Below are 21,972 nucleotides of genomic sequence, written 5' to 3'. Positions count from 1 at the left end.
ATACATTCCAGAAGGACAAGTATCATTTCTCTGGAATTCGAAACTTAACAAGATGCGGACAAAGAAAGATTCATCAGATGACGTCAGAGCCAACCAGAAGGACTGAATACTAGATACATTGCTTAACCCCCGCCTATCCCCGCCCTCTGCACACCTTCCCCCAATGGACCATGTATTATTGTGTTTTAGGAAATAAAGTTCAGTAGTTGCTGTGAGGTTACCACTACGTGTGGAAGCATAAGCAGACACTGAGTTTGAACCAGCTTTTGTCTGACTCATTCTTCACTCCGGTACCACTGCTTTTAATCTGATTTGGAATGACTGGTGGATGAAGGGTATTGTCGTGACGACCCCGACAGAGGCATGTATACAGGGACGGAATGGGGGAGGCATTCATACCAGGACAGGGAAGGGGAGACATGCATACAACACGGGGAGCCACACAGAGCAGGACAGGAGAACCATGCATACCAGGACAGGGATGAGGTGACAATACATACTCGGCTTATACTCGAGTCAATAAGCTTACCCAGTTTTCCGTGGCAAAAGTAGGTGCCTCAGCTTATACTCGGATCAGCTTATACTCGAGTATATACGTAAAAAAACGTAATTTTTGTTTTCACATCCAAATTATAAAAAGTTCTGTGAAGCACCTGTGGGTTTTCAATGCTCAACACACCCCTAGATGATTTCCTTGTGTGGTCTAGCTTCTAAAATGGTGTCATTTGTAGGGGGAAGGGTCTCCTGTTTTGACAGGTCAGGGGCTCTGCAAATGCGAAATGTCATCCATAATCTGTTCAACCCATATTTGCACTAGAAAAATCAAATGGCACTCGCTCCATTCCAAATCCTGCCATGAGCCCAAACAGCAGTTTTTGACCATATATGAGATATTGCCACGTTCGGGAGAAATTGTGTAACAAATTATCGGGCCTATTTTCTCCTGTTACCCTTATGAAAATTACTAACTTGAAGGGAAAATAACATTTTACGAGAAAAAAAATTATTTTTTCATTATAACAACCAAATGTTCTAAAGCTCTGGGAAGCACCTGTGACTGCTAAACACATGCTTAGATTAATTCATCGAGGAGTTTAGTTTCCAACATGGAGTCAATTGTGTGGGTTTCTGCTGTTTTGGTACCTCAGGGGCTCTGCAAATGAGTCATGATGTCGGAAATTTATTTTAGCCAAATTACTCTCCACATACGAAATAGCGCTTCTTCCCTTCTTAGCCCTGCTGTGTCAAAACAGCAGTTTTTACCTCATATGGGATATCACCATGTTTTGAAGATTTTGAGTAATACATTTTACGGTCCATTATTTCCTATTCCTTGAGAAAATGAAAAATTTGCAGTTAAAGTATTATTTTAGTAGAAAATATTTTAATTTCTTTTAATACACAACCTTAATTCCTGGGTAGCATCTGAAGGGCTAACAAATTTCCTAACAGCAGTTTTTAAAATAGTATCACTTCTGGGACTTTCCAATATATAGGCCACTTAAAGATCTGTCAAACCTGAATAAATCTGTAAAAAAATTGGACTTGCATCCATAAAAAACATGATAAATCGCTGCTAAATTTCAACCCTTCTAACATCGAGACAAAATAAAAGGAAGACTGAAAATGATGCCGACGTAGACATATGGCAAATGTTATTTACCGTATTAACTATTTTGTGTGATATGATGATCTGGTTTAAATGGGTGGTCCGAAGTCAATGTTTTGCTTCCGCCTACATTCCAATATATTTAGTGCCACAATTTAAAATATTTTGTAATAGACTTGGATTTAAAATTCCCTATCCCTCCATAACTACACTAACTTTTTTTGTTTGTTTTTTTACTTCCTTTTTTATGATGCTTTGTTTGCTACAATTACCTGCCTGTTAGTGCTTAGGCTCATTTTTTTTCTATAATGTCCCAGATACCCCCTTTTAAGTGATCCCTAATAGAATAGGTTTTGTAAATTTTGTTGGAAAGATTAAAAATTGCTGATAACATTTTACCATTCTTTATTTCTAATAAAAAATGTTTTAAAAAAATTATACTGATGTAAATTAGACATCTGGAAAGTATTACTTTTTTTATTGGTATTGCCATCTGTGATAACGGCATAAAAATTTGAAAATGGACAACTTTCCAAAATTTTCATCAAATTTTTACCAAGAGAGAAGGATATAGCCTGCAGGAAAAAAAAGCAGCAAAAACACAATGACTAAACAAAGCCTTACTCGTGCTCTGTTTACTAACAATAAAAACATTGCTTGACCATAAAAGTACATGAATTATTATCTTGATATACCTGCTCATTCACTTTAGCAAGTGAAGGTCCATGATGAATTAGTAGACGTACAATGTGGGCATCTCCTTTCCATGCAGCTAGATGCAATGGAAAACATCCTTTACAATCTGCAATGTTGGTGACAGCTTCATTCCTCAATAGAACTTCTACCACTTCCCTAAAGGAATACAGAGACAAATCATCAGTCTACATGTAGCAAAATGTATAAAATAGTATTTGGTCAAGCATTAAAGGGGTTGTCCACTATTAGGACAACCTCTCCTTGAACTAAATGTTTGGCCCCGAAAAAATAAAAAAAAAACTATTTTCACCTGTCGAGCTGGCGCAGTTCCATGTGGTGCCCGGAGTCCAATCAGTGCTGGCATCACTGTCTCCATCTTGATAGGGATTGAACATGAAGCCAGGAATCAGCTGCAGCCCTGGTTTCCTCTTCATGTTCAATCCGTATGAAGGTGGAGACAGTGATGCCAGCACAGATTGGGCGCCGGGCACCACGTGTCACAAAACCTCATGAACGCTCCAGGACCGAGACTGCTGACACCACTGGAACGGCGGCAATAGAAGTATAGTTTTTTTTTATTTTAATCAGGGGTCAAACATTTAGTTCAAGAAGGGGTTGTTGCTGGCACTATGTTAGGCTAGGTTCAAATTTGCGTTCAAGAGTTCTGCGGATGGCTGTGTACTTCCTCCCTTCTTCCTCCCTGAAGCTCCGCCTACTTCTGTATGCGTCCTGCGTTTCTCTGCGTATTTATCTTCAACATTGGGTACGCAGGGACATGCGTTGCACCCAACGCATGACGCGATTTGACATGAGAGGCGAGCGCACGGAAACGCAAAAGGCGGAGCGAAGGTGGAGCTTCATGGAGGACGTACGCAGCCATCCGCAGCCCTCCTGAATGCAAATGTGAAACCAGCCTTAGAGAGTAGGGGGAGCTAAGCAGATTGATAGTTTTGCAAGAAAATATTCTGCATAAATGGTGTCTTAATCAGTAAATCCTCTGCTTTTTCTTGGATTTTCAGTCCAGTGGGTGGTCCTATCAGTGACTTTCAGGTGTCTTTGTAAGTTTGCATAAATATAGATGACAATCACTGATAGGTCAGCCAACTGGACTGAAAAGCCCCAGAAAGCTCCGCTCATAACATGATGCCTACAGATTAGATTGGTCTGCATTTTCATGGTGACAGGATACCTTTAACCACACTGCATCAGAGGACATGGTCGTAAATGGTAACATTTTTGCAGTATATCTAGAAATTCCATATCTGCTTTACTACAGGGATACAAACTTACCGTATATACTCGAGTATAAGCCGACCCCTAATTTTGCCACAAAAAACTGGGAAAACTTAATGACTCGAGTATAAGCCTAGGGTGAAAAATAGATACCAATAAAAGTAAAATTAATTGAGACATCAGTTTTTTTAAGTGTTTTTGAATATCCATATTGAATCAGGAGCCCCATATAATGCTCCATAAAGGTTAATATTGGCCCCATAAGAAGCTCCATAGACACATTTGCCCAATATAATGCTGCACAAATGTTGATTATGGCCCCATAAGATGCTCCATAAAGATATTTGCCCCATATAGTGCTGCACAAATCTTGATTATGGCCCCACAAGATGCTGCATACAGACACTTGCCCGACATAATGCTCCACAAACGTTGATTATGGCTCCATAAGATGCTCCATAAAGATATTTGCCCCATATAATCCTGCACAAATGCTAAGTATGGCCCCACAGATGCTCCATACAGACACTTGCCCCATTTGCTTTTGCTGCGATAAAAAAAAAAAAAAATCACATACTCACCTCTCCGTCGCTCAGGCCCCCGACACTTTCAATATTCACCTGACTTCGTTCCGACGCCGCTCCATCTTCCGCGTCTTCTGCATTGACGTTCAGGCAGAGGGCGTGCACTAACCACGTCACTGCGCCCTCTGACCTGAGCGTCACTGCAGAAGACGCTGAAGACGGAGCGGTGCCGGAACGAGGAGCAGGTGAATATCGCGCAGCACTGTAGCAATACAAAGAAAAAAAACCACCGCACCGCTGCTATCTATTAGATTCTAAAAATGCAACAACCCAAACTGATCAGAGAGCCAAATACCTTATGGGGTGCAGCTTCCAAAGTGCAACATAATAGTCCAACAAAAGAAAAAAATGAAGTGCACTTACCCGTATATGCTGGTCACAATACTTTATTCGGACATGGTACAAAAAGTGCAGGGAGGGATGTGAAAAAAGCGGACAACGATCGTTTCGTGCCTCAGCACTTCAACGGGTCCAAACACTGAAACGGAAGTGAGGGGGATCTATATACAAGTCCAGAAGGATCTTCTGACCCTCCTCCTACTCCCATCAGTGAGGCGATTAAACACCTGTTATTCAAATGTGAACAGTGAACATATACACACAAAATATGCATAAAAACACATTAAAAGAACAAAACAAACATAGGAAATATACAGCAAAACCCTAATGACTATCATATTATCAACCCCTAAGTTTCTAAAGAAAGACCGTCATGTCGATCCTTTCATTAAGGCCAAGCGGACCTAGTGCATCTGCGCGCAAGATCCACCTTCCTTCTCTCTGCAAAAGCAAGCGCAGTAAATCTCCGCCCTGCTGTGATAGCGTGACTTTTTCCAGACCTGCAAAGCGCAATGTCTGCACATTGCCATCATGGAGAGTCCTCACATGATTAACCCCTTCATGACCCAGCCTATTTTGACCTTAAAGACCTTGCCGTTTTTTGCAATTCTGACCAGTGTCCCTTTATGAGGTAATAACTCAGGAACGCTTCAACGGATCCTAGCGGTTCTGAGATTGTTTTTTTGTGACATACAGTTAGGGCCAGAAATATTTGGACAGTGACACAAGTTTTGTTATTTTAGCTGTTTACAAAAACATGTTCAGAAATACAATTATATATATAATATGGGCTGAAAGTGCACACTCCCAGCTGCAATATGATAGTTTCCACATCCAAATCGGAGAAAGGGTTTAGGAATCATAGCTCTGTAATGCATAGCGTCCTCTTTTTCAAGGGACCAAAAGTAATTGGACAATGGACTCTAAGGGCTGCAATTAACTCTGAAGGCGTCTCCCTCGTTAACCTGTAATCAATGAAGTAGTTAAAAGGTCAGGGGTGGATTCCAGGTGTGTGGTTTTGCATTTGGAAGCTGTTGCTGTGAGCAGACAACATGCGGTCAAAGGAACTCTCAATTGAGGTGAAGCAGAACATCCTGAGGCTGAAAAAAAAGAAAAAAATCCATCAGAGAGATAGCAGACATGCTTGGAGTAGCAAAATCAACAGTTGGGTACATTCTGAGAAAAAAGGAATTGACTGGTGAGCTTGGGAACTCAAAAAGGCCTGGGCGTCCACGGATGACAACAGTGGTGGATGATCGCCGCATACTTAATTTGGTGAAGAAGAACCCGTTCACAACATCAACTGAAGTCCAGAACACTCTCAGTGAAGTAGGTGTATCTGTCTCTAAGTCAACAGTAAAGAGAAGACTCCATGACAGTAAATACAAAGGGTTCACATCTAGATGCAAACCATTCATCAATACCAAAAATAGACAGGCCAGAGTTAAATTTTCAGAAAAACACCTCAAGAAGCCAGCTCAGTTCTGGAAAAGTATTCTATGGACAGATGAGACAAAGATCAACCTGTACCAGAATGATGGGAAGAAAAAAGTTTGGAGAAGAAAGGGAACGGCACATGATCCAAGGCACACCACATCCTCTGTAAAACATGGTGGAGGCAACGTGATGGCATGGGCATGCATGGCTTTCAATGGCACTGGGTCACTTGTGTTTATTGATGACATAAGAGCAGACAAGAGTAGCCGGATGAATTCTGAAGTGTACCGGGATATACTTTCAGCCCAGATTCAGCCAAATGCTGCAAAGTTGATTGGACGGCGCTTCATAGTACAGATGAACAATGACCCCAAGCATACAGCCAAAGCTACCCAGGAGTTCATGAGTGCCAAAAAGTGGAACATTCTGCAATGGCCAAGTCAATCTCCAGATCTAAACCCAATTGAGCATGCATTTCACTTGCTCAAATCCAGACTTAAGACGGAAAGACCCACAAACAAGCAAGACCTGAAGGCTGCGGATGTAAAGGCCTGGCAAAGCATTAAGAAGGAGGAAACCCAGCGTTTGGTGATGTCCATGGGTTCCAGACTTAAGGCAGTGATTGCCTCCAAAGGATTTGCAACAAAATATTGAAAATAAAAATATTTTGTTTGGGTTATGTTTATTTGTCCAATTACTTTTGACCTCCTAAAATGTGGAGTGTTTGTAAAGAAATGTGTACAATTCCTACATTTTCTATCAGATATTTTTGTTCAACCCTTCAAATTAAACGTTACAATCTGCACTTGAATTCTGTTGTAGAGGTTTCATTTCAAATCCAATGTGGTGGCATGCAGAGCCCAACTCGCGAAAATTGTGTCACTGTCCAAATATTTCTGGCCCTAACTGTATTGGGCTTCATGTTAGTGGTAAATTTAGGTCAATAAATTCTGCGTTTATTTGTGATCAAAACAAAAATTTGGCGAAAATTTTGAAAATTTTGCAATTTTCACATTTTGAATTTTTATTCTGTTAAACCAGAGAGTTATGTGACATAAAATAGTTAATAAATAACATTTCCCACATGTATACTTTACATCAGCACAATTTTGGAAACAAAATTTTTTTTGCTAGGAAGTTATAAGGGTTAAAATTTGACCAGCGATTTCTCATTTTTACAACGAAATTTACAAAACCATTTTATTAGGGACCACCTCACATTTGAAGTCAGTTTGAGGGGTCTATATGGCTGAAAATACCCAAAAGTGACACCATTCTAAAAACTGCACCCCTCAAGGTACTCAAAACCACATTCAAGAAGATTATTAACCCTTCAGGTGCTTCACAGCAGCAGAAGCAACATGGAAGGAAAAAATGAACATTTAACTTTTTAGTCACGAAAATTATCTTTTAGCAACAATTTTTTTTATTTTCCCAATGGTAAAAGGAGAAACTGAACAACGAAAGTTGTTGTCCAATTTGTCCTGAGTACGCTGACACCTCATATGTGGGGGTAAACCACTGTTTGGGTGCACGGCAGGGCTTGGAAGGGAAGGAGCGCCATTTGACTTTTTGAATGAAAAATTGGCTCCACTCTTTAGCGGACACCATGTCACGTTTGGAGAGCCCCCGTGTGCCTAAAAATTGGAGCTCCCCCACAAGTGACCCCATTTTGGAAACTAGACGCCCCAAGGAACTTATCTAGATGCATAGTGAGCACTTTGAACCCCCAGGTGCTTCACAAATTGATCCGTAAAAATTAAAAAGTACTTTTTTTCACAAAAAAATTCTTTTAGCCTCAATTTTTTCATTTTCACATGGGCAACAGGATAAAATGGATCCTAAAATTTGTTGGGCAATTTCTCCTGAGTACACCAATACCTCACATGTGGGGGTAAACCACTGTTTGGGCACATGGTAAGGCTCGGAAGGGAAGGAGCGCCATTTGACTTTTTGAGATGATGATGTTTTAGCAAGCATTTTTTTATTTTCACAAGGGTAACAGGAGAAATTGGACCCCAGTAATTGTTGCGCAGTTTATCCTGAGTATGCTGGTACCCCATATGTGGGGGTAAACCACTGTTTGGGCACACGTCGGGGCTCGGAATTGAGGGAGCACCATTTGACTTTTTGAATACGAGATTGGCTGGAATCAATGGTGGCGCTATGTTGCGTTTGGAGACCCCTGATGTGCCTAAACAGTGGAAACCCCTCAATTCTACCTCCAACACTAACCCCAACACATCCCCAACTCTAATCCCAACTGTAACCACAACCCTAATTCCAACCCTAACCCTAAGGCTATGTGCCCACGTTGTGGATTCGTGTGAGATTTTTCAGCATCATTTTTGAAAAATCCGTGGGTAAAAGGCACTGCGTTTTACCTGCGGATTTTCCGCGGATTTCCAGTGTTTTTTGTGCGGATTTCACCTGCGGATTCCTATTGAGGAACAGGTGTAAAACGCTGCAGAATCCGCATAAAGAATTGACATGCTGCGGAAAATACAACGCAGCGTTTCCGCGCGGTATTTTCCGCACCATAGGCACAGCGGATTTGGTTTTCCACACATTGTTTCCAGCCATGGCCGATGATATTGCAGCATCGGCCATGGCTGGATTGTAATATTTCACCAGTTATAATAGGTGAAATATTACAAATCGCTCTGATTGGCTGTTGAAAGTGAAACTGCCAATCAGAGCGATCGTAGCCACGGGGGGGGGGGGGTGAAGCCACCCCCCCTGGGCTAAACTACCACTCCCCCTGTCCCTGCAGATCGGGTGAAATGGGAGTTAACCCTTTCACCCGATCTGCAGGGACGCGATCTTTCCATGACGCCACATAGGCGTCATGGGTCGGATTGGCACCGACTTTCATGACGCCTACGTGGCGTCATGGGTCGGGAAGGGGTTAATAAATCTGGGTACCCCCTTGCCTGTTTTAACAGAATGGAAATGTTCCCTTATTCTGATAAAAAGTGGACGGATTGTCTTACCAATATAAAAAAACCTGCAGGGACACAAAATCACATACACAACATGAGTGGATCTACAAGAAATGAAATCCCTTACTACTAGTGTTGAGCGATACCGTCCGATACTTGAAAGTATCGGTATCGGATAGTATCGGCCGATACCCGAAAAATATCGGATATCGCCGATACCGATATCCGATACCAATACAAGTCAATGGGACATCAAGTATCGGAAGGTATTCTCATGGTTCCCAGGGTCTGAAGGAGAGGAAACTCTCCTTCAGGCCCTGGGATCCATAGGGAGGTGTAAAATAAAGAATAAAAATAAAAAATATTGATATATTTACCTCTCCGGCGGCCCCTGAACTCAGCGCGGGTAACCGGAAGGCTTCTTTGTTCAAAATCAGCGCTTTTAGGACCTGAGAAACACGTCCCGGCTTCTGATTGGTCGCGGGCCGCCCATGTGACGGCCATGCGACCAATCACAAGCCGCGACGTCACCGCAAGCTATTAGCGCGCTCATTTTTAAAAATGAGCGCGTTAATGGCTTTGAAAGACATAGCGGCTTGTGATTGGTCGCGTGGCCGCGACCAATCACAAGCCGCGACGTCAACGCAAGCTATTAGCACGCTCATTTTTGAAAAATGAGCGCGTTAATGACTTTCAAAGACGTAGCGGCTTGTGATTGGTCGCGGCCACGCGACCAATCACAAGCCGCTATGTCTTTCAAAGCCATTAACGCGCTCATTTTTAAAAATGAGCGCGTCAATAGCTTGCGGTGACGTCGCGGCTTGTGATTGGTCGCGTGGCGGTCACATGGGCGGCCCGCGACCAATCAGAAGCCGGGACGTGTTTCTCAGGTCCTAAAAGCGCTGATTTTGAACAACGAAGCCTGCCGGTTACCCGCGGACTCACCAGGGGCCGCCGGAGAGGTAAATATATCAATATTTTTTATTTTAATTCTTTATTTTACACATCTCTATGTATCCGATACCGATACCCGATACCACAAAAGTATCGGATCTCGGTATCAGAATTCCGATACCGCAAGTATCGGCCGATACCCGATACTTGCGGTATCGGAATGCTCAACACTACTTACTACATGCTGAATAGAACCGACTCTGATATGCTTGCCTACCAAATGATAACTGCAAAAATCACACTGACCACATTTGAAGTTTCCTTTTGGGGTACCTGCCACAAGCCAATTATCTTGAACGGATGTAAACCTATTACGTACCAAAAAATCCCTGATATTTTTGCTCCTACGGCATGCGAACAAGGGACCTCTTTCTACAACCTCTTTTAGGTCCACATCCTGCTTTAGGATCTGCCAATTCTTACGAATCGCCGTCCTGATGGCAGTGTCCATAGGACCTCCCTACTGGATTCATATTTTTCAGAATGTGAACTACACGAGGATATTACCTTTTTAAGTTCCAAGACTTTGGAGTACAAGCGGTTTTCCATTGCGGAAAGGGAAGTCAATTTATTTTGGACTAATAATTCGTTAAAATCCTATGTTGACTGTGGACGAGTTCCACGGGGCCTCAGAGTCCTAAAAGAAATGTCACAATGGGTGGCCACCGATAAGAAATTGGATACGAAATTAATAAATCTGCAAAATGATTTGAAACAAAAAAAACGTGATAAATTTATACGTGACAAAAATGATTTTGAGAGTGGAAGAGTTTTTACATGGAATAAGGGTAACCACCTCGGCAGTTATCGTAAATTTCAAAGAAAACAATACCAAAAAAAAGGCTTCACAAGGAAAAAATCGCTTTCAAAATAAAAAAGACTTTAACCCCTTCATGACCCAGCCTATTTTGACCTTAAAGACCTTGCCGTTTTTTGCAATTCTGACCAGTGTCCCTTCATGAGGTAATAACTCAGGAACGCTTCAATGGATCCTAGCGGTTCTGAGATTGTTTTTTCGTGACATATTGGGCTTCATGTTAGTGGTAAATTTAGGTCAATAAATTCTGTGTTTATTTGTGATAAAAACGGAAATTTGGCGAAAATTTTGAAAATTTCGCAATTTTCACATTTTGAATTTTTATTCTGTTAAACCAGAGAGTTATGCGACACAAAATAGTTAATAAATAACATTTCCCACACGTCTACTTCACATCAGCACAATTTTGGAAACAAAATTTTTTTTTGCTAGGAAGTTATAAGGGTTAAAATTTGACCAGCGATTTCTCATTTTTACAACGAAATTCACAAAACCATTTTTTTTAGGGACCACCTCACATTTGAAGTCAGTTTGAGGGGTCTATATGGCTGAAAATACCCAAAAGTGACACCATTCTAAAAACTGCACCCCTCAAGGTGCACAAAACCACATTCAAGAAGTTTATTAACCCTTCAGGTGCTTCACAGCAGCAGAAGCAACATGGAAGGAAAAAATGAACATTTAACTTTTTAGTCACAAAAATGATTTTTCAGCAACAATTTTTTTATTTTCCCAATGGTAAAAGGAGAAACTGAACCACGTAAGTTGTTGTCCAATTTGTCCTGAGTACGCTGATACCTCATATGTGGGGGTAAACCACTGTTTGGGCGCACGGCAGGGCTTGGAAGGGAAGGAGCGCCATTTGACTTTTTGAATGAAAAATTGGCTGCACTCTTTAGCGGACACCATGTCACATTTGGAGAGCCCCCGTGTGCCTAAAAATTGGAGCTCCCCCACAAGTGACCCCATTTTGGAAACTAGACGCCCCAAGGAACTTATCTAGATGCATAGTGAGCCCTTTAAACCCCCAGGTGCTTCACAAATTGATCCGTAAAAATGAAAAAGTACTTTTTTTCACAAAAAAATTCTTTTAGCCTCAATTTTTTCATTTTCACATGGACAACAGGATAAAATGGATCCTAAAATTTGTTTGGCAATTTCTCCTGAGTACACCGATACTTCACATGTGGGGGTAAACCACTGTTTGGGCACATGGTAAGGCTCGGAAGGGAAGGAGCGCCATTTGACTTTTTGAATGAAAAATTATCTCCATCGTTAGCGGACACCATGTCGCGTTTGGAGAGACCCTGTGTGCTTAAACATTGGAGCTCCCCCACAAGTGACCCCATTTTGGAAACTGGACCCCCCAAGGAACTTATCTAGATGCCTAGTGAGCACTTTAAACCCTCAGGTGCTTCACAAATTGATCCGTAAAAATGAAAAAGTACTTTTTTTTCACAAAAAATTTATTTTCGCCTCAATTTTTTCATTTTCACATGGGCAATAGGATAAAATGGATCCTAAAATTTGTTGATTCATCATTATCTCCAATCATTAGCGGACACCATGTCGCGTTTGGAGAGCCCCTGTGTGCCTAAACATTGGAGATCCCCCACAAATTACCCCATTTTGGAAACTAGACCCCCAAAGGAACTAATCTAGATGTGTAGTGAGCACTTTGAACCCTCAAGTGCTTCACAGAAGTTTATAACGCAGAGCCATGAAAATAAAAAAAAAAAATTATTTTCTCAAAAATGAATTTTAGCCCGCAATTTTTAATTTTCCCAAGAGTAACAGGAGAAATTTGACCCCAAAAGTTGTTGTCCAGTTTCTCCTGAGTACGCTGATACCCCATATGTGGGGGTAAACCACTGTTTAGGCACATGCTGGGGCTCGGAAGTGAAGTAGTGACGTTTTGAAATGCAGACTTTGATGGAATGCTCTGTGGGCGTCACGTTGCGTTTGCAGAGCCCCTGATGTGGCTAAACAGTAGAAACCCCCCACAAGTGTCCCCATTTTGGAAACTAGACCCCGAAAGGAACTTATCTAGATGTGAGGTGAGCACTTTGAACCCCCAAGTGCTTCACAGAAGTTCATAACACAGAGCAGTGAAAATAATAAATACGTTTTCTTTCCTCAAAAATAATTATTTAGCCCAGAATTTTTTATTTTCCCAAGGGTTACAGGAGAAATTGGACCACAAAAGTTGTTGTCCAGTTTCTCCTGAGTACGCTGATACCCCATGTGTGGGGGTAAACCACTGTTTGGGCACACGTGGGGGCTCAGAAGGGAAGTAGTGACTTTTGAAATGCAGACTTTGATGGAATGGTCTGCGGGCGTAACGTTGCGTTTGCAGAGCCCCTGGTGTGCCTAAACAGTAGAAACCCCCCACAAGTGACCCCATTTTGGAAACTAGACCCCCCAAGGAACTTATCTAGATATGTGGTGAGCACTTTGAACCCCCAAGTGCTTCACAGACGTTTACAACGCAGAGCCGTGAAAATAAAAAATCATTTTTCTTTCCTCAAAAATGATGTTTTAGCAAGCAATTTTTTATTTTCTCAAGGGTAACAGGAGAAATTGGACCCCAGTAATTGTTGCGCAGTTTGTCCTGAGTATGCTGGTACCCCATATGTGGGGGTAAACCACTGTTTGGGCACACGTCGGGGTTCGGAAGTGAGGGAGCACCATTTGAATTTTTGAATACAAGATTGGCTGGAATCAATGGTGGCGCCATGTTGCGTTTGGAGACCCCCTGAAGTGCCTAAACAGTGGAAACCCCTCAATTCTACCTCAAACACACCCCTAACCCTTATCCCAACTGTAGCCGTAACCCTAATCACAACCCTAACCCCAACACACCCCTAACCACAACCCTAACCCCAACCCTAATTCCAACCCAACCCTAAGGCTATGTGCCAACGTTGCGGATTCGTATGAGATTTTTCAGCACCATTTTTGAAAAATCCGCGGGTAAAAGGCACTGCGTTTTACCTGTGGATTTACCGTGGATTTCCAGTGTTTTTTGTGCGGATTTCACCTGTGGATTCCTATTGAGGAACAGGTGTAAAACGCTGCGGAATCCGCACAAAGAATTGGCATGCTGCGGAAAATACAACGCAGCGTTCCCGCGCGGTATTTTCTGCACCATGGGCACAGCGGATTTGGTTTTCCATATGTTTACATGGTACTGTAAACCTGATGGAACACTGCTGCGGATCCTCAGCCAAATCCGCACCGTGTGCACATAGCCTAATTCTAAAGGTATGTGCACACGCTGCAGAAAATGCTGCGGATCCGCAGCAGTTTCCCATGAGTTTACAGTTCAATGTGAACCTATGGGAACCAAAAATCGCTGTACACATGCTGCGGAAAAACTGCACGGAAACGCAGCGGTTTACATTTCGCAGCATGTCACTTCTTTCTGCGGATTCCGCAGCGGTTTTACAACTGCTCCAATAGAAAATCGCAGTTGTAAAACCGCAGTGAAATGCGCAGAAAAAACGCGGTAAATCCACGATAAATCGGCAGCAGTTTAGCACTGTGGATTTTTCAAATCCGCTGTGGAAAAATCCGCATAGGACCAGAATACGTGTGCACATACCGAAACCCTAACCCTAGCCCTAACCCTACCCCTAACCCCAACCTTAGTGAAAAAAAAAAAATTCTTTATTTTTTTATTGTCCCTATCTATGGGGGTGACAAAGGGGGTGGTCATTTACTATTTTTTTTATTTTGATCACTGAGAGAGGTTATATCTCAGTGATCAAAATTCACTCTGGAACGAATCTGCCTACCGGCAGATTCGGCGGGCGCACTGCACATGCGCCCGCCATTTTGGAAGATGGCGGCGCCCAGGAAAGAAGACGGACAGACCTCGGGCGGCTAGGTAAGTATAAGGGGGGGAGATCAGGGCACGGGGGGGCGTCGGAGCACGGGGGGGTGGATCAGAGCATGGGGGGGTGGATCGGAACACGGGAGGGAGGATTGGAGCACGGGGGAGGATTGGAGCATGGGGTGAGGGATCGCTGTGCGGGGGGGTGGATCGGAGCACGGGGGGGGTCGCTGTGTGCGGGGGGGGTTTGATTGGAGCACGGGGGGTGTGATTGGTGCACGGGGGAAGCGGACAGGAGGACGGGGGAGCGGAGCACAGGACGGAGGGGAGCGGACCACAGATCGGGGGGCTGGGGGGGCGATCGGAGGGGTGGGGTGGGGGCACATTAGTATTTCCAGCCATGGCCGATGATATTGCAGCATCGGCCATGGCTGGATTGTAATATTTCACCAGTTTTTTAGGTGAAATATTACAAATCGCTCTGATTGGCAGTTTCACTTTCAACAGCCAATCAGAGCGATCGTAGCCACGAGGGGGTGAAGCCACCCCCCCTGGGCTAAACTACCACTCCCCCTGTCCCTGCAGATCGGGTGAAATGGGAGTTAACCCTTTCACCCGGCCTGCAGGGACGCGATCTTTCCATGACGCATATGCTGCGTCATGGGTCGGAATGGCACCGACTTTCATGACGCAGCGTATGCGTCAAAGGTCGGGAAGGGGTTAACTACCAACTCCGACTCTAGTGCTGCTGAGGATTTAAGTAATACAGGTCCTTCTCAAAAAATTAGCATATAGTGTTAAATTTCATTATTTACCATAATGTAATGATTACAATTAAACTTTCATATATTATAGATTCATTATCCACCAACTGAAATTTGTCAGGTCTTTTATTGTTTTAATACTGATGATTTTGGCATACAACTCCTGATAACCCAAAAAACCTGTCTCAATAAATTAGCATATTTCACCCATCCAATCAAATAAAAGTGTTTTTTAATAACAAACAAAAAAACCATCAAATAATAATGTTCAGTTATGCACTCAATACTTGGTCGGGAATCCTTTGGCAGAAATGACTGCTTCAATGCGGCGTGGCATGGAGGCAATCAGCCTGTGACACTGCTGAGATGTTATGGAGGCCCAGGATGCTTCAATAGCGGCCTTAAGCTCATCCAGAGTGTTGGGTCTTGCGTCTCTCAACTTTCTCTTCACAATATCCCACAGATTCTCTATGGGGTTCAGGTCAGGAGAGTTGGCAGGCCAATTGAGCACAGTAATACCATGGTCAGTAAACCATTTACCAGTGGTTTTGGCACTGTGAGCAGGTGCCAGGTCGTGCTGAAAAATGAAATCTTCATCTCCATAAAGCATTTCAGCCGATGGAAGCATGAAGTGCTCCAAAATCTCCTGATAGCTAGCTGCATTGACCCTGCCCTTGATGAAACACAGTGGACCAACACCAGCAGCTGACATGGCACCCCACACCATCACTGACTGTGGGTACTTGACACTGGACTTCAGGCATTTTGGCATTTCCTTCTCCCCAGTCTTCCTCCAGACTCTGGCACCTTGATTTCCGAATGACATGCAAAATTTGCTTTCATCAGAAAAAAGTACTTGGGACCACTTAGCAACAGTGCAGTGCTGCTTCTCTGTAGGCCAGGTCAGGCGCCTCTGCCGCTGTTTATGGTTCAAAAGTGGCTTTACCTGGGGAATGCGGCACCTGTAGCCCATTTCCTGCACACGCCTGTGCACGGTGGCTCTGGATGTTTCCACACCAGACTCAGTCCACTGCTTCCTCAGGTTCCCCAAGGTCTGGAATCGGTCCTTCTCCACAATCTTCCTCAGGGTCCGGTCTCCTCTTCTCGTTGTACAGCGTTTTCTGCCACATTGTTTCCTTCCAACAGACTTACCATTGAGGTGCCTTGATACAGCACTCTGGGAACAGCCTATTTGTTGAGAAATTTCTTTCTGGGTCTTACCCTCTTGCTTGAGGGTGTCAATGATGGCCTTCTTGACATCTGTCAGGTCGCTAGTCTTACCCATGATTGGGGTTTTGAGTAATGAACCAGGCAGGGAGTTTATAAAAGCCTCAGGTATCTTTTGCATGTGTTTAGAGTTAATTAGTTGATTCAGAAGATTAGGGTAATAGGTCGTTTAGAGAACCTTTTCTTGATATGCTAATTTATTGAGACAGGTTTTTTGGGTTATCAGGAGTTGTATGCCAAAATCATCAGTATTAAAACAATAAAAGACCTGACAAATTTCAGTTGGTGGATAATGAATCTATAATATATGAAAGTTTAATTGTAATCATTACATTATGGTAAATAATGAAATTTAACACTATATGCTAATTTTTTGAGAAGGACCTGTACATCCAGAACTCTTCCCGCCCCGCATTTCACGGACAATGTTGCATCCCCTTTAGACGCAGGACGCGCCGTGGGGGTAGAAGAAATGGCGGAAGGAAATCAGCGAAAAAGGAAGCAGGTCTCTTGGAGACCGATGCAATAGAAAAAAAACACGATTATAAATCTAACGGACCATGTTCTGGATGAAAGACATTGTTCAGTTCTATCTAAAGGCCTCAGTTTTTGTTTGCCGGCAGAATTTAATTTGGTAGATTTCAAAATCGACTTATTTAAAGCCACCAGGAAGATTCATCTTTTCAAGTCATTTAATTCCCATAAAAAAATCAATACAACAAGACCGGTCCGGTCAGAGAATTTTTCTGGTGAAGTACCATGTCACATAGGACCTTTGGGCTTTACAGTCGGAGGGGAAGAAGAGAATATACAAGAGGATGCCTTATTACTCCTTAGCCTTACGGACCCTACAAACTCAATTGCCCCCCGAAAAGAAACTCCTAGTTTCCCCTTTACCGGAGGAGTAAAATCGACTTATATGCCGCAGACATCTCCGGGCAATCTTGTAGATATTTTTTAAACACAGGTTTTAAGAGATGTTGAAGCCCTGGTATATAAAAAATCTCCCGATAATTTATCTTCAGGGGAACTACGGGCCTTGAAGGAGATACAGGAGTGGTCAGATACGATCATACGTTCTGCAGATAAAGGGGGGAATATAGTCCTTTTAACAAGGGAGTATTATGAAAAGGAGGCATTAAGGCAATTATCTGAACCGAATACGTATGAAAGATTAAAAGGAGACCCGACATCTAAATTTAAGGGTACCTTACGCTCCCTCCTGAGGCGTAATGTAGAAAAGAGTTTTTTCAGAAAAACAGGCTAATAAATTATTACCAGAATATCCAAGGAAACCACATTGGTACCATATTCCGAAGGTACACAAGTCCTTAATTTGCCCTCCCGGCCGACCTATCGTGTCCGGTGTGGTGTCTATTATTGAACCGTTGTCCGCCTATCTAGATTGGCTATTACGCCCGTTGTTGCAAGATATACCCTCGTACGTTAGGGATACAGGAGATTTTTGGGGCACATTAAAAAACTTTGTATGGCAGGAAGATTTTTGTTTGGCTTCAATCGATATTGAAAGTCTTTACACCAGAATTCCTCAAAAATTAGGTGTAGACAATTAAAAAAATCTTAGAAAATACCCCTACGGACAATAATACCATTGCCTTCATATGTGAAGGCCTGTCCTTTATCCTTGAACATAACGCATTTCAATTTGATAATAAATGGTATAAACAAATTGAGGGAGTGGCTATGGGCACTCCAGTAGCTTGCACTCTAGCGAATCTTTTTCTGGCTAAATTTGAGGAAGAATTTGTGTATTCGGTGAACAACCCTTTTCTCAAACATATAAAATTCTTCGCTAGATTTGTGGATGACATCTTCATAGTATGGGAGGGACTCCAGGAATCTTTCACACATTTTGTGGAGTACTTGGAGACCTCCAATACTATGAACATGCGTTTCACGTCCCAGTTCGGGGGTAACGAGTTAGTTTTCCTAGATGTCAAATTGCGTATAATGGAGGGTATTATCCATAATGAAGTACATCGTAAGCCATCATCCACAAATTCTCTGTTACATTACCATAGTGCCCATCCCATTTACACAAAAGCAGGCGTTACCGTTCAGTCAGTTTTTACGTGTAAAAAGAATCAATAGTAACCCAGCAGGATTCAAACAGCAATCTGAGGAGTTATACATGAGATTTACAAAACGAGGTTATCCACAGCCGGTTTTAGATAGGGCTTTAAAAAGGGCAACTAAAACCGATTTGAAAGAAAAGTCCATTAATGAACTTAAGAAAAAAACAAAAAGGTTTGTCTTTTGTTTTGAATTTGGTCCTATGGACACTGCCATCAGGACGGCGATTCGTAAGAATTGGCAGATCCTAAAGCAGGATGTGGACCTAAAAGAGGTTGTAGAAAGAGGTCCCTTGTTCGCATGCCGGAGGAGCAAAAATATCAGGGATTTTTTGGTACGTAATAGGTTTACATCCGTTCAAGATAATTGGCTTGTGGCAGGTACCCCAAAAGGAAACTTCAAATGTGGTCAGTGTAATTTTTGCAGTTATCATTTGGTAGGCAAGCATATCAGAGTCGGTTCTATTCAGCATGTAGTAAGGGATTTCATTTCTTGTAGATCCACTCATGTTGTATATGTGATTTTGTGTCCCTGCGGGTTTTTTTATATTGGTAAGACAATCCGTCCACTTTTTATCAGAATAAGGGAACATTTCCATTCTGTTAAAACAGGCAAGGGGGTACCCAGATTTATTAATCATGTGAGGTGCTGTATATTTCCTATGTTTGTTTTGTTCTTTTAATGTGTTTTTATGCATATTTTGTGTGTATATGTTCACTGTTCACATTTGAATAACAGGTGTTTAATCGCCTCACTGATGGGAGTAGGAGGAGGGTCAGAAGATCCTTCTGGACTTGTATATAGATCCCCCTCACTTCCGTTTCAGTGTTTGGACCCGTTGAAGTGCTGAGGCACGAAACGATCGTTGTCCGCTTTTTTCACATCCCTCCTTGCACTTTTTGTACCATGTCCGAATAAAGTATTGTGACCAGCATATACGGGTAAGTGCACTTCATTTTTTTCTTTTGTTGGACTATCGCGCAGCACTGTGCTCCCCTCCCTGTTAAACTCACCTGCTCCTGTCGCGGTGCAGTCCCTGCTTCCCCAGCGCCGCAGCTTCTTCCTGTATTGGGCGGTCACCCTTACCGCTCATTATAGTAATGAATATGCTGCTCCACCTCTATGGGAGGTGGAGCTGCATATTCATTACTGTAATGAGTGGTACCATGTGACCACTCAGTACAGGAAGAAGCTGCGGCGCCGGTGAAGCAGGGACCTGCAGGGACCGTGCCAGGAGAAGGCGAGTATAATAAGACAGCCCCCGCTTCCCCTCCCCTGCCGACTCCTGGGTATGACTCGTGTATAAGCCGAGAAGGGGACATTCAACCCAAAAAAATGGGCTGAAAATCTCGGCTTATACTCTAGTATATACGGTACTGACATCTTGCATTGTCTGAAATATTTTGATTCATACAAAATCTCTAAATTCTTGCATACTAAAGGATATCAGGATAAAAAATATATATAAGTGCGTGTGTGTATATATATATATATATACACACATACACACATACACACGCATACTGTATATATACAGTTAGATCCATATATATTTGGATAGACAACAAATTTCTAACCTTGGTTATAGACATTACCACAATGAATTTTAAACAAAAAAATTCAGTTGCAGTTGAAGTTCAGACTTTCAGCTTTCATTTGAGGGTATCCACATTATAATAGGATGAAGGGTTTAGGAGTTTCAGCTCCTTAACATGTGCCACCCCGTTTTTAAAGGGACCAAAAGTAATTGGGCAATTGATTCCAAGGCTATTTCATGGACAGGTGTGGACAATCTCTACGTTAAACATGCGGCCAAAGAAGCTCTCCATGCAGGTGAAACAAGCCATCCTTCAGCCGCGAAAACAGAAAAAACCCATCCGCGAAATTGCTACAATATTAGGAGAGGCAAAATCTACAGTTTGGTACATCCTGAGAAAGAAAGAAAGCACTGATTAACTCATCAATGCAAAAAGACCTGGGCGCCCACGGAAGACAGCAGTGGTGGATGATAGGAGAATAATCTCCATGGTGAAGAGAAACCCCTTCACAACAGCCAACCTAGTGAACAACACTCTCCAGGAGGTAGGCGTATCAATATCCAAATCTACCATAAAGAGAAGACTGCATTAAAGTAAATACAGAGGGTTCACTGCACGGTGCAAGACACTCATAAGCATCAAGAATAAAAAGGTCAGACTGGACTTTGCTAAAAAAACATCTAAAAAAGCCAGCACAGTTCTGGAAGAACATTCTTTGGACAGATGAAACCAATATCAACCTCTACCAGAATGATGGAAAGAGAAAAGTATGGTGAAGGCGTGGTACAGCTCATGATCCAAAGCATACCACATCATCTGTAAAATACGGCGGAGGCAGTGTGATGGCTTGGGCATGTATGGCTGCCAGTGGCACTGGGTCACTAGTGTTTATTGATGATGTGACACAGGACAAAAGCAGCTGAATGAATTGTGAGGTCTTCAGAGATACTGTGTGCTCACATCCAGCCAAATGCAGCCAAACTGATTGGTCATCGTTTCATACTACAAATGGACAATGACCCAAAGCATAAAGCCAAAGCAACCCAGGAGTTTATTAAAGCAAAGAAGTGGAATATTCTTGAATGGCCAAGTCAGTCACCTGATCTCAACCCAATTGAGCATGCATTTCACTTGTTAAAGACTAAACTTCAGACAGAAAGGTCCACAAGCAAACAGCAACTGAAAACCACCGTAGTGCAGGACTGGCAGAGCATCAAAAAGGATGAAACACAGCATCTGGTGATGTCCATGAGTTCAAGACTTCAGACAGTCATTGCCAACAAAGGGTTTTCAACCAAGTACTAAAAATGAACATTTTATTTAAAATTATTGAATCTGTCCAATTACGTTTGGTCCATTAAAAACAGGGTGGCACATGTTAAGGAGCTGAAACTACTAAACCCCTCATACAATTTTAATGTGGATACCCTCAAATGAAAGCTGAAAGTCTGAACTTCAACTGCATCTGAATTGTTTTGTTTAAAATTCAATGTGGTAATGTCTATAACCAAAATTAGAAAAATGTTGTCTGTCCAAATATATAAGGATGTAACTATATATCTCAAAAAATAAAGGTAACACTTCAACAACAGAATATAACTCCAAGTAAATCAATATTTTGTGAAATCAAACTGTCCACTTAGGAAGCAACACTGTTTGCAATTGATTTTACATGTTGTTGTGCAAATGAAATAGACAACAGATGGAAATTATTGCCAATTATCAAGACACACTCAATAAAAGAGTGGTTCTGAAGGTGGGGACCACAGACCACATCTCAGTACCAATGCTTTCTGGCCGATGTTTTAGTCATTTTTGAACGTTGGTTGTGCTTTCACACTTGTGGCAGCATGAAACGAACACTACAACACACAAACAAGTGGCTCAGGTAGTGCAGCTCATC

General features: G+C 42.4%; 1 protein-coding gene across 7 annotated transcripts in view; it reads right to left on the bottom strand.

The window, feature by feature from the left end:
- The window catches only part of ANKS1A (ankyrin repeat and sterile alpha motif domain containing 1A), a 322,349-nt gene that overhangs the window by 256,492 nt on the left and 43,885 nt on the right, over positions 1 to 21,972 (bottom strand). For all 7 annotated transcript variants that reach the window (XM_069756609.1, XM_069756607.1, XM_069756606.1 and 4 more), the window contains exon 3: positions 2,305 to 2,461. In XM_069756609.1, the coding sequence (XP_069612710.1) occupies positions 2,305 to 2,461 (157 nt within the window). The remainder of the gene's footprint in view (positions 1 to 2,304; positions 2,462 to 21,972) is intronic.

Source organism: Ranitomeya imitator, chromosome 3 (genome assembly GCF_032444005.1).
Source record: "Ranitomeya imitator isolate aRanImi1 chromosome 3, aRanImi1.pri, whole genome shotgun sequence".
NCBI lineage: Eukaryota > Metazoa > Chordata > Amphibia > Anura > Dendrobatidae > Ranitomeya > Ranitomeya imitator.
Note: the sequence above shows the minus strand (reverse complement) of the source record. Positions and strands in the feature narration are given on the sequence as shown.